The sequence below is a fragment of the Falco cherrug genome, chromosome 2 (assembly GCF_023634085.1).
Source record: "Falco cherrug isolate bFalChe1 chromosome 2, bFalChe1.pri, whole genome shotgun sequence".
NCBI classification, from domain to species: Eukaryota; Metazoa; Chordata; class Aves; order Falconiformes; family Falconidae; genus Falco; species Falco cherrug.
In genome coordinates, this window is record NC_073698.1 from 57,443,394 (window position 1) to 57,459,504 (window position 16,111).

Consider the following 16,111-nt stretch of genomic DNA (forward strand, 5'->3'; position numbering starts at 1 on the left):
ATGTCTTGTTAGTGCATATTTCATGAAATACCCTTGAAATGTACCTATGAAACAGTTACAAAAGAAATTTTTTTTTTCTTAATTGAAAGATTACTCCCTTAAGTAAAATTGTATTTCATTTTTTCCCCCAGTTACTTGTATAGTAACACTGGCAAGAAAAAATAGGCTTGTGTAAATTTAATGCACACTCATCCTCTGCTCTAAAGACTGACTGCAAGGTGAACTAGTCAGAGGTCATAGAACTAGTAAATTATTACTCCCAGCTTTGTCAGAACACACTGTTTTCTATGTATTTGTTTTATTTTAGACTTTTACATGCTTGCAGCTGCACTTTTCCTTCTTCATACACAACAGGGTATACTACTTCAAAACAGAACATTTCCTACCAATGAACAAAAAATATTTCCTACGAAACACAGGGCCATCCAATTGTTTCCAAGTATTTCCTTGTACTGAACAATTTTATTGCCATTTTCTTACTCTTAGAATAGTACCAGCCTTACTTGAACCCAAAATAATTCCTTTTCTTTATCTGACAGGGCTTTGCATACTGGTATGCAACCGTGCACCTACAAATACAATATTTAAAAAATGAAGAATAAAGAAAGTATACTAACTTGCAGATGTGTCCTAACAAAAGACTTCTTCCCTGTGTAATCAAAATTATTTCTCATTAAGAAGTAAAGTAACTGTGAAGCCTCAGTACGAATTGAACTCAGTTTGGAATTACAATACTTCAGAATTTCATAACACAGTGCAGAACACATATCAGCTCTACCTTCATAAAACGTAGATGGAAACTGGGGAAAAAGTAGAAAAGAAAGTAGTTATTTGTTAAAACTAGTTTGAGTTCTTGATAAAACAAGCACGTCAAGAAAAACACAAATATATTAATATTCCCAAACTGGAAAATACAGACAGTTATGTTGGAAGAAGGGTTCGCCGGAGTCAAGAAGACGCTCAATATGAGTTATGCATCTTGCTCAACTTTATTAGTTTCTAACACTACTTATATAGAACCGATACACATGCATATTCGTAAAGCAGAAATATAATTGGGTAGTAGTCTCTAAACACGCGCGGTTCTCACACCCCTAATTACCATGACTAAAATAAGCATTCTATCCATGTAGCTAATTGTGTTGCTGTGCTTCAGCCTTGTAGTTTGTTACTCCCTATTTTCCCATACCGGTCCTTATCTCTCTTGGCCCTGCACCTGCTTTCCCAGCAGCTGTAGCTTGTTACAGCCACAGCCTGTTGGCACAGCATAATTACTTGGTCTCAGGATTCAAGAATAGCTCAAGGCTACCTTTCTTGTTAACTTCAGCACAGCAACTTCAGTACAATTCTGATTACAGGCCTATTCTAATACCAGGCCTGGACTGTGCAGATCTTCAGAGATTCTAAGGCCATGCTTCTGCAGCCATTCTTCTACACAGTTATAGTAGTTCAAGACACAAACCAATTTTTACAGCAATTCAAAACACAAATATTCCACACTGTTGGGATTAGATCAGTCCTTATTAATCAATTTTAATTTGGGATTCCAGTTCTTATATTTTTACATAATATACTGTTAACTAAAGAACTAGATGAGTACTTGAAGATCATTTTTAAACTTCTTACCTTAAAAATAAGTGCCCTTAAAGCAATGAAGACATTTTTCAATGCTATTTCAGACTGATTCTTTTGAAGGAAGCAGAGGTATACATCAAATACTTTCTTCATCAGTGGATTATGTCCATGATCAGTCAGTAGTTGATTCTTTAAATCGATAGCAAAAATTTAGTTTTGTACAGTCATACATTTATACTGTTCTAAGAACACACACAGATCACGCAAAAGCCAGAAATCAAAAGAAATACAATCTGCACAGCATTACCAACATGTTTAATAATAAATAATAATCTGAATTTTAATTAGGTATGTATAACATTTCATTAATCTTGCTTTTAGCCAAAGTGTTGGCTTCTGAATAGACTTATAGGACACAACTGTATTTAACAGCTTTGATTAAATTAATTAGTATTAACAGTTCTTTGAGAGGCACACTCAAAGTATTAACACATTTTGCTCACACTGGCTTTAGCAGCTCAGACAGTGGAATTTTCCCATAGCAGTACCTCCTACTACAATGCTCTCAAAAAACCTCCTCCCAAAACAAACCCTCACCCACTCACCATCTTTCGTTACTGTCCTAGAACTGAAACTGAAAGGGCTCTTAAGGACAAAGATATTAGTTACTTTTCAGAGTTTTATCTGCATTGATATTCCAAAGCTCATTCTGAGGCATGCAATACACAGGGTTGCTCTTGATTTCTGTATCACCAACAGCTCCCTTCCATCCAAACTTTTTTTTTTTTTTAATCTGGTCTCCTCCAATTTCTCTAGCAGAAGTAACGACTGTACATCTACTTTTAACAGTTCATATTGCTTCTGGTTTTCTCTGGGGATGTTTTCTCCCTTTGTCCACTGAGCATATGCATTAGGTTCCTATGGGACTCTAGGATGAAACAATGAGGTCTCTCTTTTTACAAAACACTAAAATAGGGACTGCTCAACCTTGTCCAGGGAGTCCAGAGCTGAGAGGACCATGTCAGGTATTGCTCCCTCTGACTCCATTGGCCCTTCAACACAATTCTATAGGGCCTTGCACCTTCTGCAACTCCCCTCCGCGTGCCCCACTCTTGTCATTACTGTATATAGGCATCTAAACAGTATGCTGCACAGCAGCTCCATCACCATCTCAAGTAAGTTTTAAGGTAATACTAACCCAAATAATCTACTTCAACATTTTTTTTAAAAAGATACTTGAGGCTCAGCATAGACCTAAGATCTTGTAGCATGCCTTAAGCTCTCTCAAACATGGAAGAGATGTCTAACTACAGATGTCTCCTTTTCTATTCATGGAGACGCAGAAGGAATTCTTCAGGCTAAAGAATTTCAGCATAATCCTAGGTATTTTGGGTGTTTCTCAGTATTAAAAAATTGAAGGAGGCAGTCCTCCATTAGAAGCCATTCTGATAATGTGACCTGCAGACCAGAACTCAGCCTGGTTTTAAGCTGTGTGGATTAATAGATTCAAATGCTTGCAGGAGACCAAAGATCTCCAAATGCTGTCCAGTGAAGCCACAGGCAGGCCATTTTAGAGGCAGCCAGACATAAATAGTTCGACATAAGCCAGTCAAGCCTGTTTGGTCACAAGATGAAGTTTTCTCTCTTGGACCAGTATACAGATCTCTGTAGATGACCCAAAACTAAATACCTAACTAAGTTCTAAAAGATGGTAAGGCTCACTACTTCCAGATTTATAGAAAAATAATGAAATATTGTCTTACAAACCCCTGTCCTTATGAGGAAATTGATATAATATCCTTTCTTCAGATGTCCCAACATCAGAGGTAGGCAGTTCACTAAAACCACCTAGAGTAGTAGGAATTCACACAAGATCATTTAAAATTCTACCAAGAAGCAGACATAACTTGTGACACAGCCTGTAGTGACGGGACAAGGGGCAACAGTTTTATACCGAGGGTAGGTTTGGATTGGACATAAGGAGAAATTTTCTTTACAATGAGGGTGGTGAGACACCGAAACAGGTTGCCCATGGAAACTGTAGATGCCCCACCACTGGAATTTTTCAAGGGCAGGTTGGATGGGGCTTTGAGGCAACCTGATCTGAAGATGTCCCTGCCCATGGCAGGGGTTTGGACTAGGCAACCTTTCAAGGTTCCTTCCAACCAAAACTCTCCTATGATTCTACAGTTTTATGTATTTTAGTGCAGTTGATTGAATACAAGCTCCCGGTTCTCCTGTTTTGTTTGGATCTTGCAGACTATTCCAGTATACTCTTAGCTACTTCCTCAACATAATACATACAGATAACCTTGAAGAACTATCGTTCCAAGCATGACGGGCAGCTGATAACTAAAAGATTAGTGTTCATTCTTCTTGAAATCTTTAAAACTAGGTATCTTCATTTTCTATTCTGTCATGAAGTCGTGGACAGAACTGGTTCTAAACTCTTAATTAAATTCCTAATAAAAGGACTCATTATAAATAAGCTCATGTTTTCATAACTGAAGACACTAAATCTGAATCTTCAAGCAAGGATCTGGATACATTGCTCTGAATAAGAGAAGCAGCCAGCCAGACCTATCATCTCTCCTTTTTATAGCTTTACCTTTAATGTCTGGAAAAACTAAAAAACAAAACAAAAAAAAACAAAACAACAAAAACAGGAGGGGTATGCAAGTGGGCATGCTGTAAAAAGATTCCACAGGAGAGCTACAGTAACTGATACAACTAAAAAGAAGTCTTATTAGTGAAGAAATTTAAATAAAGTTACAGAAAAGGAACACACACAAATTACTGTTAATTAACTGAGACTTAAGCAGCCACCAAATTCAATATATAAGTCTGATAGTGTCCAGCTATGACTTATGGTTTTGCCACACAATAGCTTTATCACCCCACACGGTCTTTTTAAAAGAGTTTTACCACTAATATTTGGTAGACATTGAAGTTTCTTTAAGTATTTTTAGGAAGTTAGGATGAGGAGGCACTCTTCCCACGGATTACTGCTGATCAGTAAGAAGTCTGTGTCCAATGTGTAACTAAGGCAAAGCATTCTGCTGCAAAAGGTTATCAGCTTTTACATGAAGTAATAATGAAATACAGTGCTAGAAATGCTAAAACCACAATGCTATGTTACTAAACTATAAAATATAAATATAATTCTAAAATATTTTTTCTGAAAGATAATTATGGGAGATATTAACACCAAGTCAAGAACAAACCTTAAAAGCCATTGTGAATAATGACAGAGTATCCAGAATCGTAAGGCAAACTTCAGTGGCAATATTTGCTTCAAGTAAAGACTGGTGAAGAACATCTGCATCTGAATGGCCATAGCCTACAGAAATTCCAAATGAAGTGTAAGTGCTGGGTATGCTCATTTAAACGTTTCTTTTTTCAAAAGACTTGTTGAAGTAGGAAAAGATTAACAAGCAAAAAGCCTAACAGAAGTTAGTATTCAATACAGAAAAGGAATTCATATGCATTTAAATATTTTTCAGATACGTGCATGTAATTATTCTATCATAATTTGCTCAAGATCACAAAATACATTAAGTATGAATATCAACAACAGAAGCATTAAACAGCAGTTAAAACATAAATGTCTGATGTTTCATATATGTGTATGTATACAGAGGTATACATATATAAACGTACAGAATTATATATATTTACACATATATTCTTAAAATAAGTACCGCAGGAGGGAGTTACAGCTGAAAATATGTATTGGTAATTTAGCAATGTTATAATGATCTCAAAGTCAATAATAAATCAACCATTATAAAAATACAAAATGCTAAGAGTTGAAGGAATACAATCATGAGAATTCAGCTGCTTTTAAGTACAAGTAATTAATTCCGCTCTGTAGCAATATCATGCAATTACTCCATATAATAATCATTATTAATAAAAATATTTCATTGCTTCTAGCTCCATACTGTATTTAAATAATTTTTAAAACATATCCCACTTCAGCACTGGTTGTAGTATGTTGTTTATGTTTCCTAACATTGATTTTTTAAGAACCAGATTGACAAATGTGCCCTGGTTGCTTTTTAAAAGTTTAGCCTGCATCACGTTTATGTGTTAGATTTACAGTCAACTTAGCATCGCTAAATCAATGACAACCATGACAAACATGTTGAGACCAAGAAAAATCAGAAGAAATGACATGTTCTTTTATAATGACATCTGGCCACTTCCTTCCACACCTTCTTGATTCCCTGGCTGAACTACGTATGCATACCTATAACCACTATTTTCTTTGGATTTATACATTTTTTTCTGCCAGGAAATATACACCTTTTTCCTATCATCTTTTGCATTCTCTTTGACTCCACCTCTTCCTACTCCCATGTATTTTCTTTGTGATTTAAATCCAACCACCTCCTTCACCTCTGTAATGATGGAAAGGAAAAATTGGCATTTAGAAGCAGTCTTAACACAACAGCTGTTTGCCAAATAGTTTACTTTTACTAAAAGTGTTCTCTTCCTTAAAGAAGTTTAAAGTAAAATCCTTTTTCATAGCAAACACCTTTGGGTGACCAGAAACCCTTAAGTTAGCCTGCGGTTTTGGTAATGTTGAAGATACCAGAGAGGATGACTATTTTGAGAACTGCATTGAGGACAGGGGAATTATTCTTTAAAGTAGTAATTTGTTTGCTCTTCTGGTTCAGAAGAAAGGTACAAGGTTTATTGTAAATATTAAGTAAAAACTGTAGTCAACGGAGAGGATTCCAAACAGTTCAAATGCTGTTCTTCACATAAATAATTTAGAAGAAACATATAAACAGGTTGATCACTCCACATTATTACTAGAGACAGAAGTTTTGGGCAGGATGTAAAAAAGGAACACTCAATTTGGTTGAGTTAAAAGACTGTGTTTGCACTGCTTTCTCCATACACATGCCAAAAACTATCCTTGTTTCAATTTGCTATTGTTTTAGAGAAGCTAATATTGTATTCTTCATGTATAACTAACACACCGGATTCTATTTTTCACACGTAACTTAAAAGGAAACTATGGAACTACAATTACCACATACAATATAGACATCTACCTGGGTATGCCCATGAACATGCGCCCATACCATCACACTACTGCAGAGTAACTGCATTTAAAACCATCTAAGAACACTAAAAATGGGATAATCTCTAACAACTTTGGGCTTGACAATGATCACATACTGCTATTGCAGATCACAATGTATCTCTAGTATTTCAGTATGTTTGCATGTCACTGTTCTAGTGAGCATCCTCCTCCAGCCCCAACAATAGAAATACAAATTGACATTCTTGGAGTTTGTATTGAGATGCTTTAGACATTCAAACAAAAGGCCTAATTTCTTACATACTTAAGCACAAAACTACACTAAAATTTCTCAGAGATGTGAAATATCACACCATTACTTCAGTACTATTCCTTGCTTAAATGATTAGAAAGGAAGAAATTAAGTTTATAATTTACATTTATAGGCAACTACCTTGCCAAAGAATCATGATTTTAGGAACCAGTAAAGCAACTAATTCCACCAGATACGTCCTTCCTGTCTGCATCCCATACAGGATACGTACAATATTCATCCAAGTTCTGAAAAGTACGTTGGATACAAGATACAGGCAGACTGACAACTAAACAAAAAGTTAGACCACAACAAGACCAAAAATATAAAAACGAATTTCACATTTGACATGGCTTTTACAGCAACATATTTTCACTTTGTAAAACCTTGGTCAATACAAGGTGCAACATCCTGATATTCATTAAACATCCAACATTAAAAAAACTATTATCACTTTATGCCAAGTTAGCTGAACGAGACACCTTCCTTCATGATTTCCTTCAGATGGAAAAGAACAGAAAGTTTCTTTTTACATAAGCATGCATTTACTAAAATCTTTCAGCTCACTGTTTCCTAAAAATCAGTAAACTTTGCCAAGTTTGGGATGCATGAAATTTCTTTGTACAAGGCCCAGAAACAGCCATGTTATTTATTTCCCAGAAATTAGAAAAAAAAAAATTAAAAAAAAAAAAAATCAGTGTTTACCTACAAAGTATTTTACCTTACTGAATGTATAGTCACATAGTGTAAAAGCTTTTGTGCATCAAAAAACATCCATGAATTATTACAATACAGCAGTAGCAGACTGATTACAAGAAAAAAAAGTACTAATTTGCACACCTATATGGTTTTCTGACATTTTTAAAACCAAAAGAACTGCATTTCTCCTATTTAAACAGGCATGAGAATACATTTATAAACAGAGGTTTGGTGGGATTTAATTTTTCTTTTTTTCAGTTTTCCTCTAGACTATGTGGTAAGTCTTGTGCAATTATACTAACTGCTGCTCTATATTACAAGTAATGAGCTAAAAGATTTTAAGAGACAGTTAGATATGCTTTGGGAAATAGAAGGATGAACAGAGTGACCAAACAGTTAAATAATTGCTTTACTGCACACAATTCTTTTCAGTATCAGTGTTGAATTTTACTGGATTAGTCAGCCAGTTTCACTGTTTTTTAAAGCTGAAAATTGAAAAATGGTGCTTCAGAATACTTTACATACAGTATATTTTGCAATTTAAGAGCAGCATGTTTAAAAAGATAGGCCACAAGCAGATTTAGTTTTCAATACAGCAGTCTTATACAAGCTGACTTCAACCTGATTAAATCTTACCATTGTCTACAGAAATTCCAAGAATACTTGATATCTTTCTCACACTGAAAACAGAAAAATCACTTCATTATTGGACGCTTTTTCACTTCCAGACAAACCAAATCATGGGATTCACAATCTTGGTAGAAATTCTAAGAAACTTATTTCTCCTTAGAGGATGTCAAAACATGGAGATACGGTCAGAGCACATATATTTACTTTTAGACCTATCATTTGCAAGACCAAGTGGGGGGGAAGGGGAAATGAAGCTTAATAAAGCAAATGGAAAAAATAAGTAATTTTTTTAACAATGTGCAGCACAAAGTTGAGGTGCGTATAATTAAAAAGCATTAAAATACAATTTTAAAATACACTGTGGTTAACCATGCTCCATGTTATGGCATCAGCCAGCATTGATTGTTCTGTTATAGAGCAGGGAACAGATCATTGACTGATTCCAGCTATGCGTTTGACCTAGAACAATAAAAGTCATTGAAATGCACTGGTGTGGCTCTGGGACCTGTCTCTGGTGTTGTGGTACTGGTTGAAGATGACAAATGTTATCATGTCATGAGACTTACTGTGGTTAAAAGTGAGAGAGTTATCCAGGCTGCTCAGCTGCTGCAATCTGGCATGCATCATTCCTGTTCTGTTACGGGAAACAGGCAATGTCTGAGATTTTCGATCATGAACTATGGATCCCAACCCCTCCTGGTTCCTGCAAGATGGGTGAAATGGGATAGAAGCAAAAGTTAGACATGTCAAACTGCAGCAAGACAGGAAGTGTTAGTTAAGCACGAGAAGTTTTACAGAAAGAATTATAATGCAACCTATTTAATGTTTTATTTATAAAACAAAAATAGGTAGCTTAAAAAAAAGCACCACAGCAAACTCTTTCTTAAAACCTCAAAGCATGAAAGCAAAAGCACACAAGCAGTTGCTCTTGAAGCACTAAGTTTACTTCAGAGCTTTTGAAAACATATTTGAGAACATAAATATTCTGAAAATATTCAGAACCCAAAACCAAATCCTCTATTTTGATTGTAAAAATTTTAGAAAAAAGTTAGAAGGACACACAGTGGTAAAATTAGAAAGCACACATGCAACAGGAGAGCAGGAATTAACTGAGGTATTATCATGTACATCTTACCCAAGCAGGAAGGGAGAAGAGCCATATGCTTTGTTAAACTTGCAGCAATCAAGTGAAGAAAACAGAAAAGTGATCTGTGTTAGCTATCAGTACAGGCTAACTTCCTATTGTGTACCACCACCAGAGCTGATGAAAAATGAAAACCAGTGCTTGAATTACAGAATACCCTGTTCCCTTTCATTCTCTGTCATTTGTGTATTTTAAGAGTACGTGCATTGACCATGATACGCTTCAGTGTAATGACAAAGTGAAAGACTAAAAAGCTACACTTACTGGGAAAATCCAGTACCTCTGCAGAACACCAGATGATTTCTATAGCTTAACATTTTTAGTGTTAAAATGCAGTACAGACTACACAATCAGTAAACAAAAAGTAAGAGTGGTAGTCTTCTCTACAAACTAGTTTAACAAATTAGCTCGAAGAATTTTTACAAAAAGCCCGAAAATTACAGACTCTTGTAAATCCAGAGTTCCAAGTACATTTAAACACAAAGGTTACAATAGCCAGATTTTTTTTTTGGCCTTTTTTTTTTTTTTTTTTTTTTTTTTTTTTAAGGTATGTGAACAGAGATGAGATTTATTTCCAAAAAATCTCCAAGGACAAAGTTTGTTGTTTGCAGAAAGAGATTCACATACCATTAAATCTAAATTAAAAACAAAACCTTTAACATTGTAGTTAGAATGCTTTACCACCCAAAGTCAGCAAAAACTTTCTCACCGAGCTCAAGAGGGCCAGTATCTCAACGCCACAAGTTTAATTATAACAGTATTATCATGCCAACCACAGCATAAGGTCTAAACGAGTTGCTATATCTCATTTCATTAAAAAAATACTTTGCATTAAAAAACCCATTAATGCAAAGATGTTAAAATAATTTAGTACATGTTTTTGACTCCCACAGATTTTCTCCTAAACAGGCTTCAATGGGATCCTACAGGTATCTAACAGTAAGTACTTCAGACTTCAAACTGAGAAACAGCAGCATTGGAATGTTCACTACTCACCTTTCAGTAAAAACACTATATATAAAATTTCTAAAAGATTTCAATGGACATGGTTTTACGGCCAAGTGAGTAAACAAAACAATTAAATCATAAAATTTCTTCCCCAAAACCACAATTTCCAGGAAAAAATGCTGTAAAAGATAGCATTTAAGGGGTAGATTTTACAGTAACTGATAATAAACACAAGATGCACAATAACAGATACCAGACTTTCAGACAGGATACAGATTTGATAATACAAGAGCCAGTGACTTACTTCAAACTGTTATGTATCATTTCACAATAACTCTTCTACTCATGCAGTTTATTTGTAATAGAGATTCAAGGCTTATTGTACACACTATTAGTGAACAAGACAAGAATTTGAATTCCACACAGTACCTGGCTATGTATCGTTTTCCCATGTACTGGAACTGATGCAAGCATACTCTGCAGAGAACACATAAGTCAGAGAAGCAACACTTAAAACAATCTCTTCTAGATTTATGTACATCAGAATTATTCAACTATTATTTTTTTAACTTTAAACTCTTCGGTCATAAAACTTCTTTATTTCTTTATTTCTCCCACTCCCTTCCAGTCCCCAAGCCAAGAAAAGGTAAACATGTCTCTTCTGAAATCAGTCATGGATGGTTGTTGTTTTAGGCAAGTCTGGATTAACAACAAAAGGTACATAAGGCTGCCTCCAGAGCACACCTATCCCAATGGTCTGAATCAAAACAGCTAGTGCGAGCCCAACAGTCACACGGCAGAAGAGCCAAACGGCAAAAAAAACCAAAGCACCTTAGAAAACTGTAAACAGTGAGTTCAAATGCTTCATTTTGTATAGATTTTTACTATTTATAAAGGAGAAATGTTTAGAGTTCTTTAAAGTGTAAATTCAAACTGAAAGTCGATTTTCAGGCTTCCTCTTCCATGTGCCAGCTGTGAATGAGGGAGAAGACTGGGAAATAGTCTCTTCAACTCAGCTCCATTTTGTACTCAGACTTAAGTAGATTAGCCATCTCCAAACTGTGGAGTCAGAATGGTGTTTGCCTCTACCAAACTTTTGACTACATGCAAACTAACTGCAATTCCCCTTTCTGATATCTTCTTGTCTTTTTTAGATTCTTAGTTTTTCTGAAAAAGTTCTTTGCATGGCAAGTACCTACCTACCAGAAACACTATCTTACTGATGTAATGAGAAACTACCATAATGACCTGTATTAATAAAAATCATCATTGATACGAACGTTTTTTGCATTGGCAAAATACTCCTAGAATTAGAAGAGATGGATTTCATAAACCTTGTTCCTGTTCCAGTTTAAGGAACTGTGGTATCATCCACTGCAAGATGGAAATTTTCTTCTGTATTCTATATACTGCTATCGTGATGTAAATCATCTTTGATAATTTGTAATTTGAGATTACTGATTTGATCACAAACCAATCCTATCCAGTTCTTAAATAAGAAATATCTAATGGCAAAATACTGTTCACCACTGAATCTGTACAGTTTATGCCTCAGGCTTCAGAAAGTCTATTAAGTAGGCTCACTTACTTCGTCAGTTCTGTGTCTGATACAATCAATATCATGCCAGATGTAGTCACATGATGAATTAAACCACTATCTACAATATATTCCTAAAACAGACCTTGAGTAGCACATTCTACTACACAATTAACAACTGATACTACATTGATTGAGCCCCTACTACAAAGGAAAGCAGTCTAGTGAAACAAGTAAGGCAAGCAGAAAGGCTCCACTTCAAGCCAATAGCACCTTCTTTGCTTTTTATTACTGTATCAAGCAATTCTCATGAACAAATGCACCAAGTGTGCATAGGGATGGAGTGTAGCCATTGATAACAAATACTGGATTCAACCTGTATCTTCTCCCTTAGGGAATGGCACAAGCCACAAGAGGAATGCTAGGTGGACAGTTCACGACCCTTCGTATCTCAAGTTAAGCAATGCAATCAATTTTGATATGCAACCACTTAATTTCAGCAGTTCACGTTACAACATGCATTTTAATGCAAACAGGTAACAAGACAGCTGGCTCCTTTCCATGAGCACAGCAATATTCTGAGCACTACTTGCTGTTTAGGAACTTCCTGAGATCACTTCTGTATAGCCTACTTCCAGAATCTATCATGGAATTGGACAGACATGCAATTGTGCACATCAGGTTAAGGACTTCTAAACAGACCAAGATCGTGTTATTTTTTCAAACAAATAAATAAAACCATGTATACAAACTTACATCCACACTCATTTTTTTTAACAGCATAGCAAAATGTGATTTTATGAGAAGCTCAACAAAAATCTTACTCTGTAATCGTGAAAAAGTCCATGAGTTCAGATTTTGTAGCCTTGTTCCAATACGTAAACAGAGCGTCTAGGAAAATGAAAAATATTAAAAACAAGACAAAGGCAGCAAACACACAAAAGTATTTAACAGAAAAGTTAACTATGTTGGTTTTAATTTTCAGATAATGAGGATTCAGAGAATATGAAAATGGCTTATGTGGTACAGATAACTTACTATTTAATGTTTTCCTTTAAATTGATTGTACAAATGCACATATTAGTTCTCCAAATGAGTTTCTACAATATGCTTTTAATTAATCCCATATTAAAATATTCCCATACAGTTTCATATTTTAAATAGTAATAATTGTATAGTCAGCAGTGACTACAGTGTTCTAAAAATATAAGACTTCAAAATACTTTGAACTGTTAGTCCTATAACCTGCTTCTTTATAGACTGGTCTCAACATTTTTAAAATTCAAATTGACCATTTCTTCTTTTTTAATTTACAATGTTTTACTATGGATAGTTTTTCAGTACAGTTTCAAATTTTCTTTATTTGCACAGATTTCAAAAATGGCTATCTATTTTTTTACAAAGCTTTTAGTTACATAGCCAAGACCGGTCTCTCTTGCCAAAAAAACTTCAAAATTAGCTTACAAACTCAAAATTACAAAGATGTGTGGCAAAATTTGTTTGACACTCGTTCTTTTCCAGGAGAATTGAGACCAAACAAATCCCCACCATGCTTATGTCAATTTTAACTGGAATTTCCTAGAAATTCTAACTAATTTTTACATATTTCAAAGTGTAAAATAGTGAAAAGATATTAGAGTTTTATTATAATTTTAATTAAAATATGTAAAACAACATTATTATAACTACATGAAAAATCTCATTCGTGATTAATTGGGATAATAAATTAAGAGTTCAAGTAGTACATAAACTTGATTTTTAGAAATTAAAACCAAAACAGGCACAGAAAATAAATTAACTACTTTTGATATATGTTTAGCACAAACTGAAAAATTCAGTGTTTTTACAAAAAGGATTTGCCTTCTTTCTTAAATACTGATCAAGGATAGGGGAGTGATTCAGAGCTGTATGATCCTAGTAAAAAATTAAGGTTTGTCATTCATGCAGTGCTTCTATACCTCTGTAACCTTCACCTAGGTAAAACGACTCTCTCAAAAATTTGGTGGATCATCTCACAAACATCCCAGGAGAATGAAGAAGCACTAAATGTCCCCATTCCAGAAATAGAAATATACATTGCGATCAAACCATTTGTTTCCCTATCATACAGGAAGTTCTGCAAAATAAGAGGAATGGACTAGCCCAAGACTCTGCTACTGATCAATAAACTATTATTCACCTCTATTTTCCAAACTGGACTGCAAAATCACACACAAATATTCGCTTTCTTACCAAGTCCTTTAATTAACCTCGTACTTTGAAGGAATAATCCCTTAATGCTTACAAGGTTTCAGTCAGAGTTTAATTTGACCAGTCCCACATATTTGTAACATACAGCATAACATGGTACCTATACCTCAAATATTATGCTGATTTTGAGAAAGTATTGAAATCACGGGCATAAATCCAACACATTACTTGGAATTTATGAAAAATATGTGGAATTACTTACCTTCTGACATACTTCTTAAAATATGAAGGAAACACATGAGCAGACTTTTGATCTCTGCTTGGTCAAGTTTGTCATATCGAACTATAGAACTTCCTAAAGTGCTGCTCTGTTGGTTCTGAAAAAAAGACAGACAGACATATATTGGCTGAAGAGTTCTGAAACTGATATGAACTAAAATGTTTTAAACTGCCTTATTAATTCCTGCAACAGAAAAAGGATCCCAGAATAGAGACAAAAATGTTTCATGTAGAGACAGGTCACTAAAACACACACTACACACATGAAGTATACCAAATTAAGCCTCTTTACCTTTGTTTATTTCCTTCTTTGTATGAATTTTTCCCTCAGAGGGAGGAATAATAGGAAAAGTCACCTAATTACACATAGATACCCACATTGTGGAAATCAGGCATGCCCCTTCTGTTTAGATGAAATACTTTAAAAATAAATGCTGCTATTAGGTGACACATACATGCTCCTTTGCTTTTGAAGAGACTTTATTCTGAACCATAGACAGATCTGCACCTACAAAATTCTTTCCATTTAAAGATGTGAGAACCTCAAGGGAAACATACATGAATGGCAATAAGCATTTTGGAAGTTTAACTACTGATAAGTAACTTGCCCTTGCCTCAAAAGAAAAAAAAAACCAACCCAAACAAAAGCCAACAAACCCTGAAAACCAAACAAACACACCCCACATCCACACACCCCCAAGCATAAAAAAAACTTTCTCCCTGCTTCATTTGTTTATGCAAATTCTACACTTGTGGAAAGTTAATCAGCAATTCCTAATACTTAAATCTGTCAAAAAAGAAAAAAAAAAAAACCCAAACCTGATTTTTCAAAAATGTGTATCACGAAAAAAAATAAAACTGTGAGAATATATACATCGAACTTTGTACAAAGACTTACTTGTAAAAGAATAATTTCCACACAATCAAATGTTGCAAAATCCTCAGTCTGAGGCTTTTACACATATACTACATAAATATCTTTTAAAAAAATAAATTATGCCCTTTTTTGTGCCTAATTCTCACTTCCAATATAAGGCCACTTATGTGAATGGAAAAGGAACCGGACATTTAATAAGTTTTCTGTAAGTTCAACAGTCTAGTATGATTGATCTGTGCAACTCTGGTTTCTACAAGACAGCTGGATCACCTTGATGCTGTGACCTTTTTAAGGGGACATGCCAGTGTTGGAAGATATCCTGCAGACAGAGAAGTGCCAATACCTCAAGGGCAGAGCAACCCTTCCAGGAACACTCCTCACTGAGAGCAGGAGACATGCCAATCCATGAGGGAACATCTCACAGCATACACATCAATTGACTGGTAAGCGCTTTAACACATTCCATGTAAAAGGGAAGAATTGCTGTCCTAAAACAATCTGTGTAGATCTTGTCACATACTAGACACTGAATGGATGCACAGTGAAACTGAATGTGAAACTATGATTAATACTAGACACAAATTACTGTAATTTAGGAGAAAATGGACACCTATATAAGCCTGATTATTGCAGAGTAAAGACCTCACAAACTATGAAATATCTCTGGTGAACAAGGAGGTTCTACTATACAGCTTTATGGAAACAAATAGGGCAGGGAATTAATGGCTGGCAAAGCAGGAAAAGAATGAGTTTCCTAGACTTTCAGATACTGTCCAGAGCACTACGTATTATTTCTCTAAAATAGCTGAACAAGTACATGGATAAAACTAGGATTATAGCTACTCAAAACTTTATTTCAAAATCATGTCAATAACCTATAAATA

At 34.9% G+C, this 16,111-nt stretch overlaps 1 protein-coding gene across 14 annotated transcripts in view; it reads right to left on the reverse strand.

Moving 5' to 3' along the window:
- DOCK9 (dedicator of cytokinesis 9) overlaps positions 1 to 16,111 on the reverse strand; it is a 128,859-nt gene that overhangs the window by 21,377 nt on the left and 91,371 nt on the right. For 6 of the 14 annotated variants that reach the window (XM_055702069.1, XM_055702071.1, XM_055702068.1 and 3 more), the window contains exons 35-41: positions 14,334 to 14,448; positions 12,706 to 12,772; positions 10,774 to 10,821; positions 8,819 to 8,955; positions 4,800 to 4,915; positions 1,627 to 1,764; positions 618 to 800 (exon numbers count right to left, since the gene is read on the reverse strand). In XM_055702069.1, the coding sequence (XP_055558044.1) occupies positions 618 to 800; positions 1,627 to 1,764; positions 4,800 to 4,915; positions 8,819 to 8,955; positions 10,774 to 10,821; positions 12,706 to 12,772; positions 14,334 to 14,448 (804 nt within the window). Of the gene's footprint in view, positions 1 to 617; positions 801 to 1,626; positions 1,765 to 4,799; positions 4,916 to 8,258; positions 8,303 to 8,818; positions 8,956 to 10,773; positions 10,822 to 12,705; positions 12,773 to 14,333; positions 14,449 to 16,111 lie in introns of all 14 variants that reach the window. The other 8 variants (XM_055702074.1, XM_027812222.2, XM_027812224.2 and 5 more) reach the window with 2 other exon arrangements.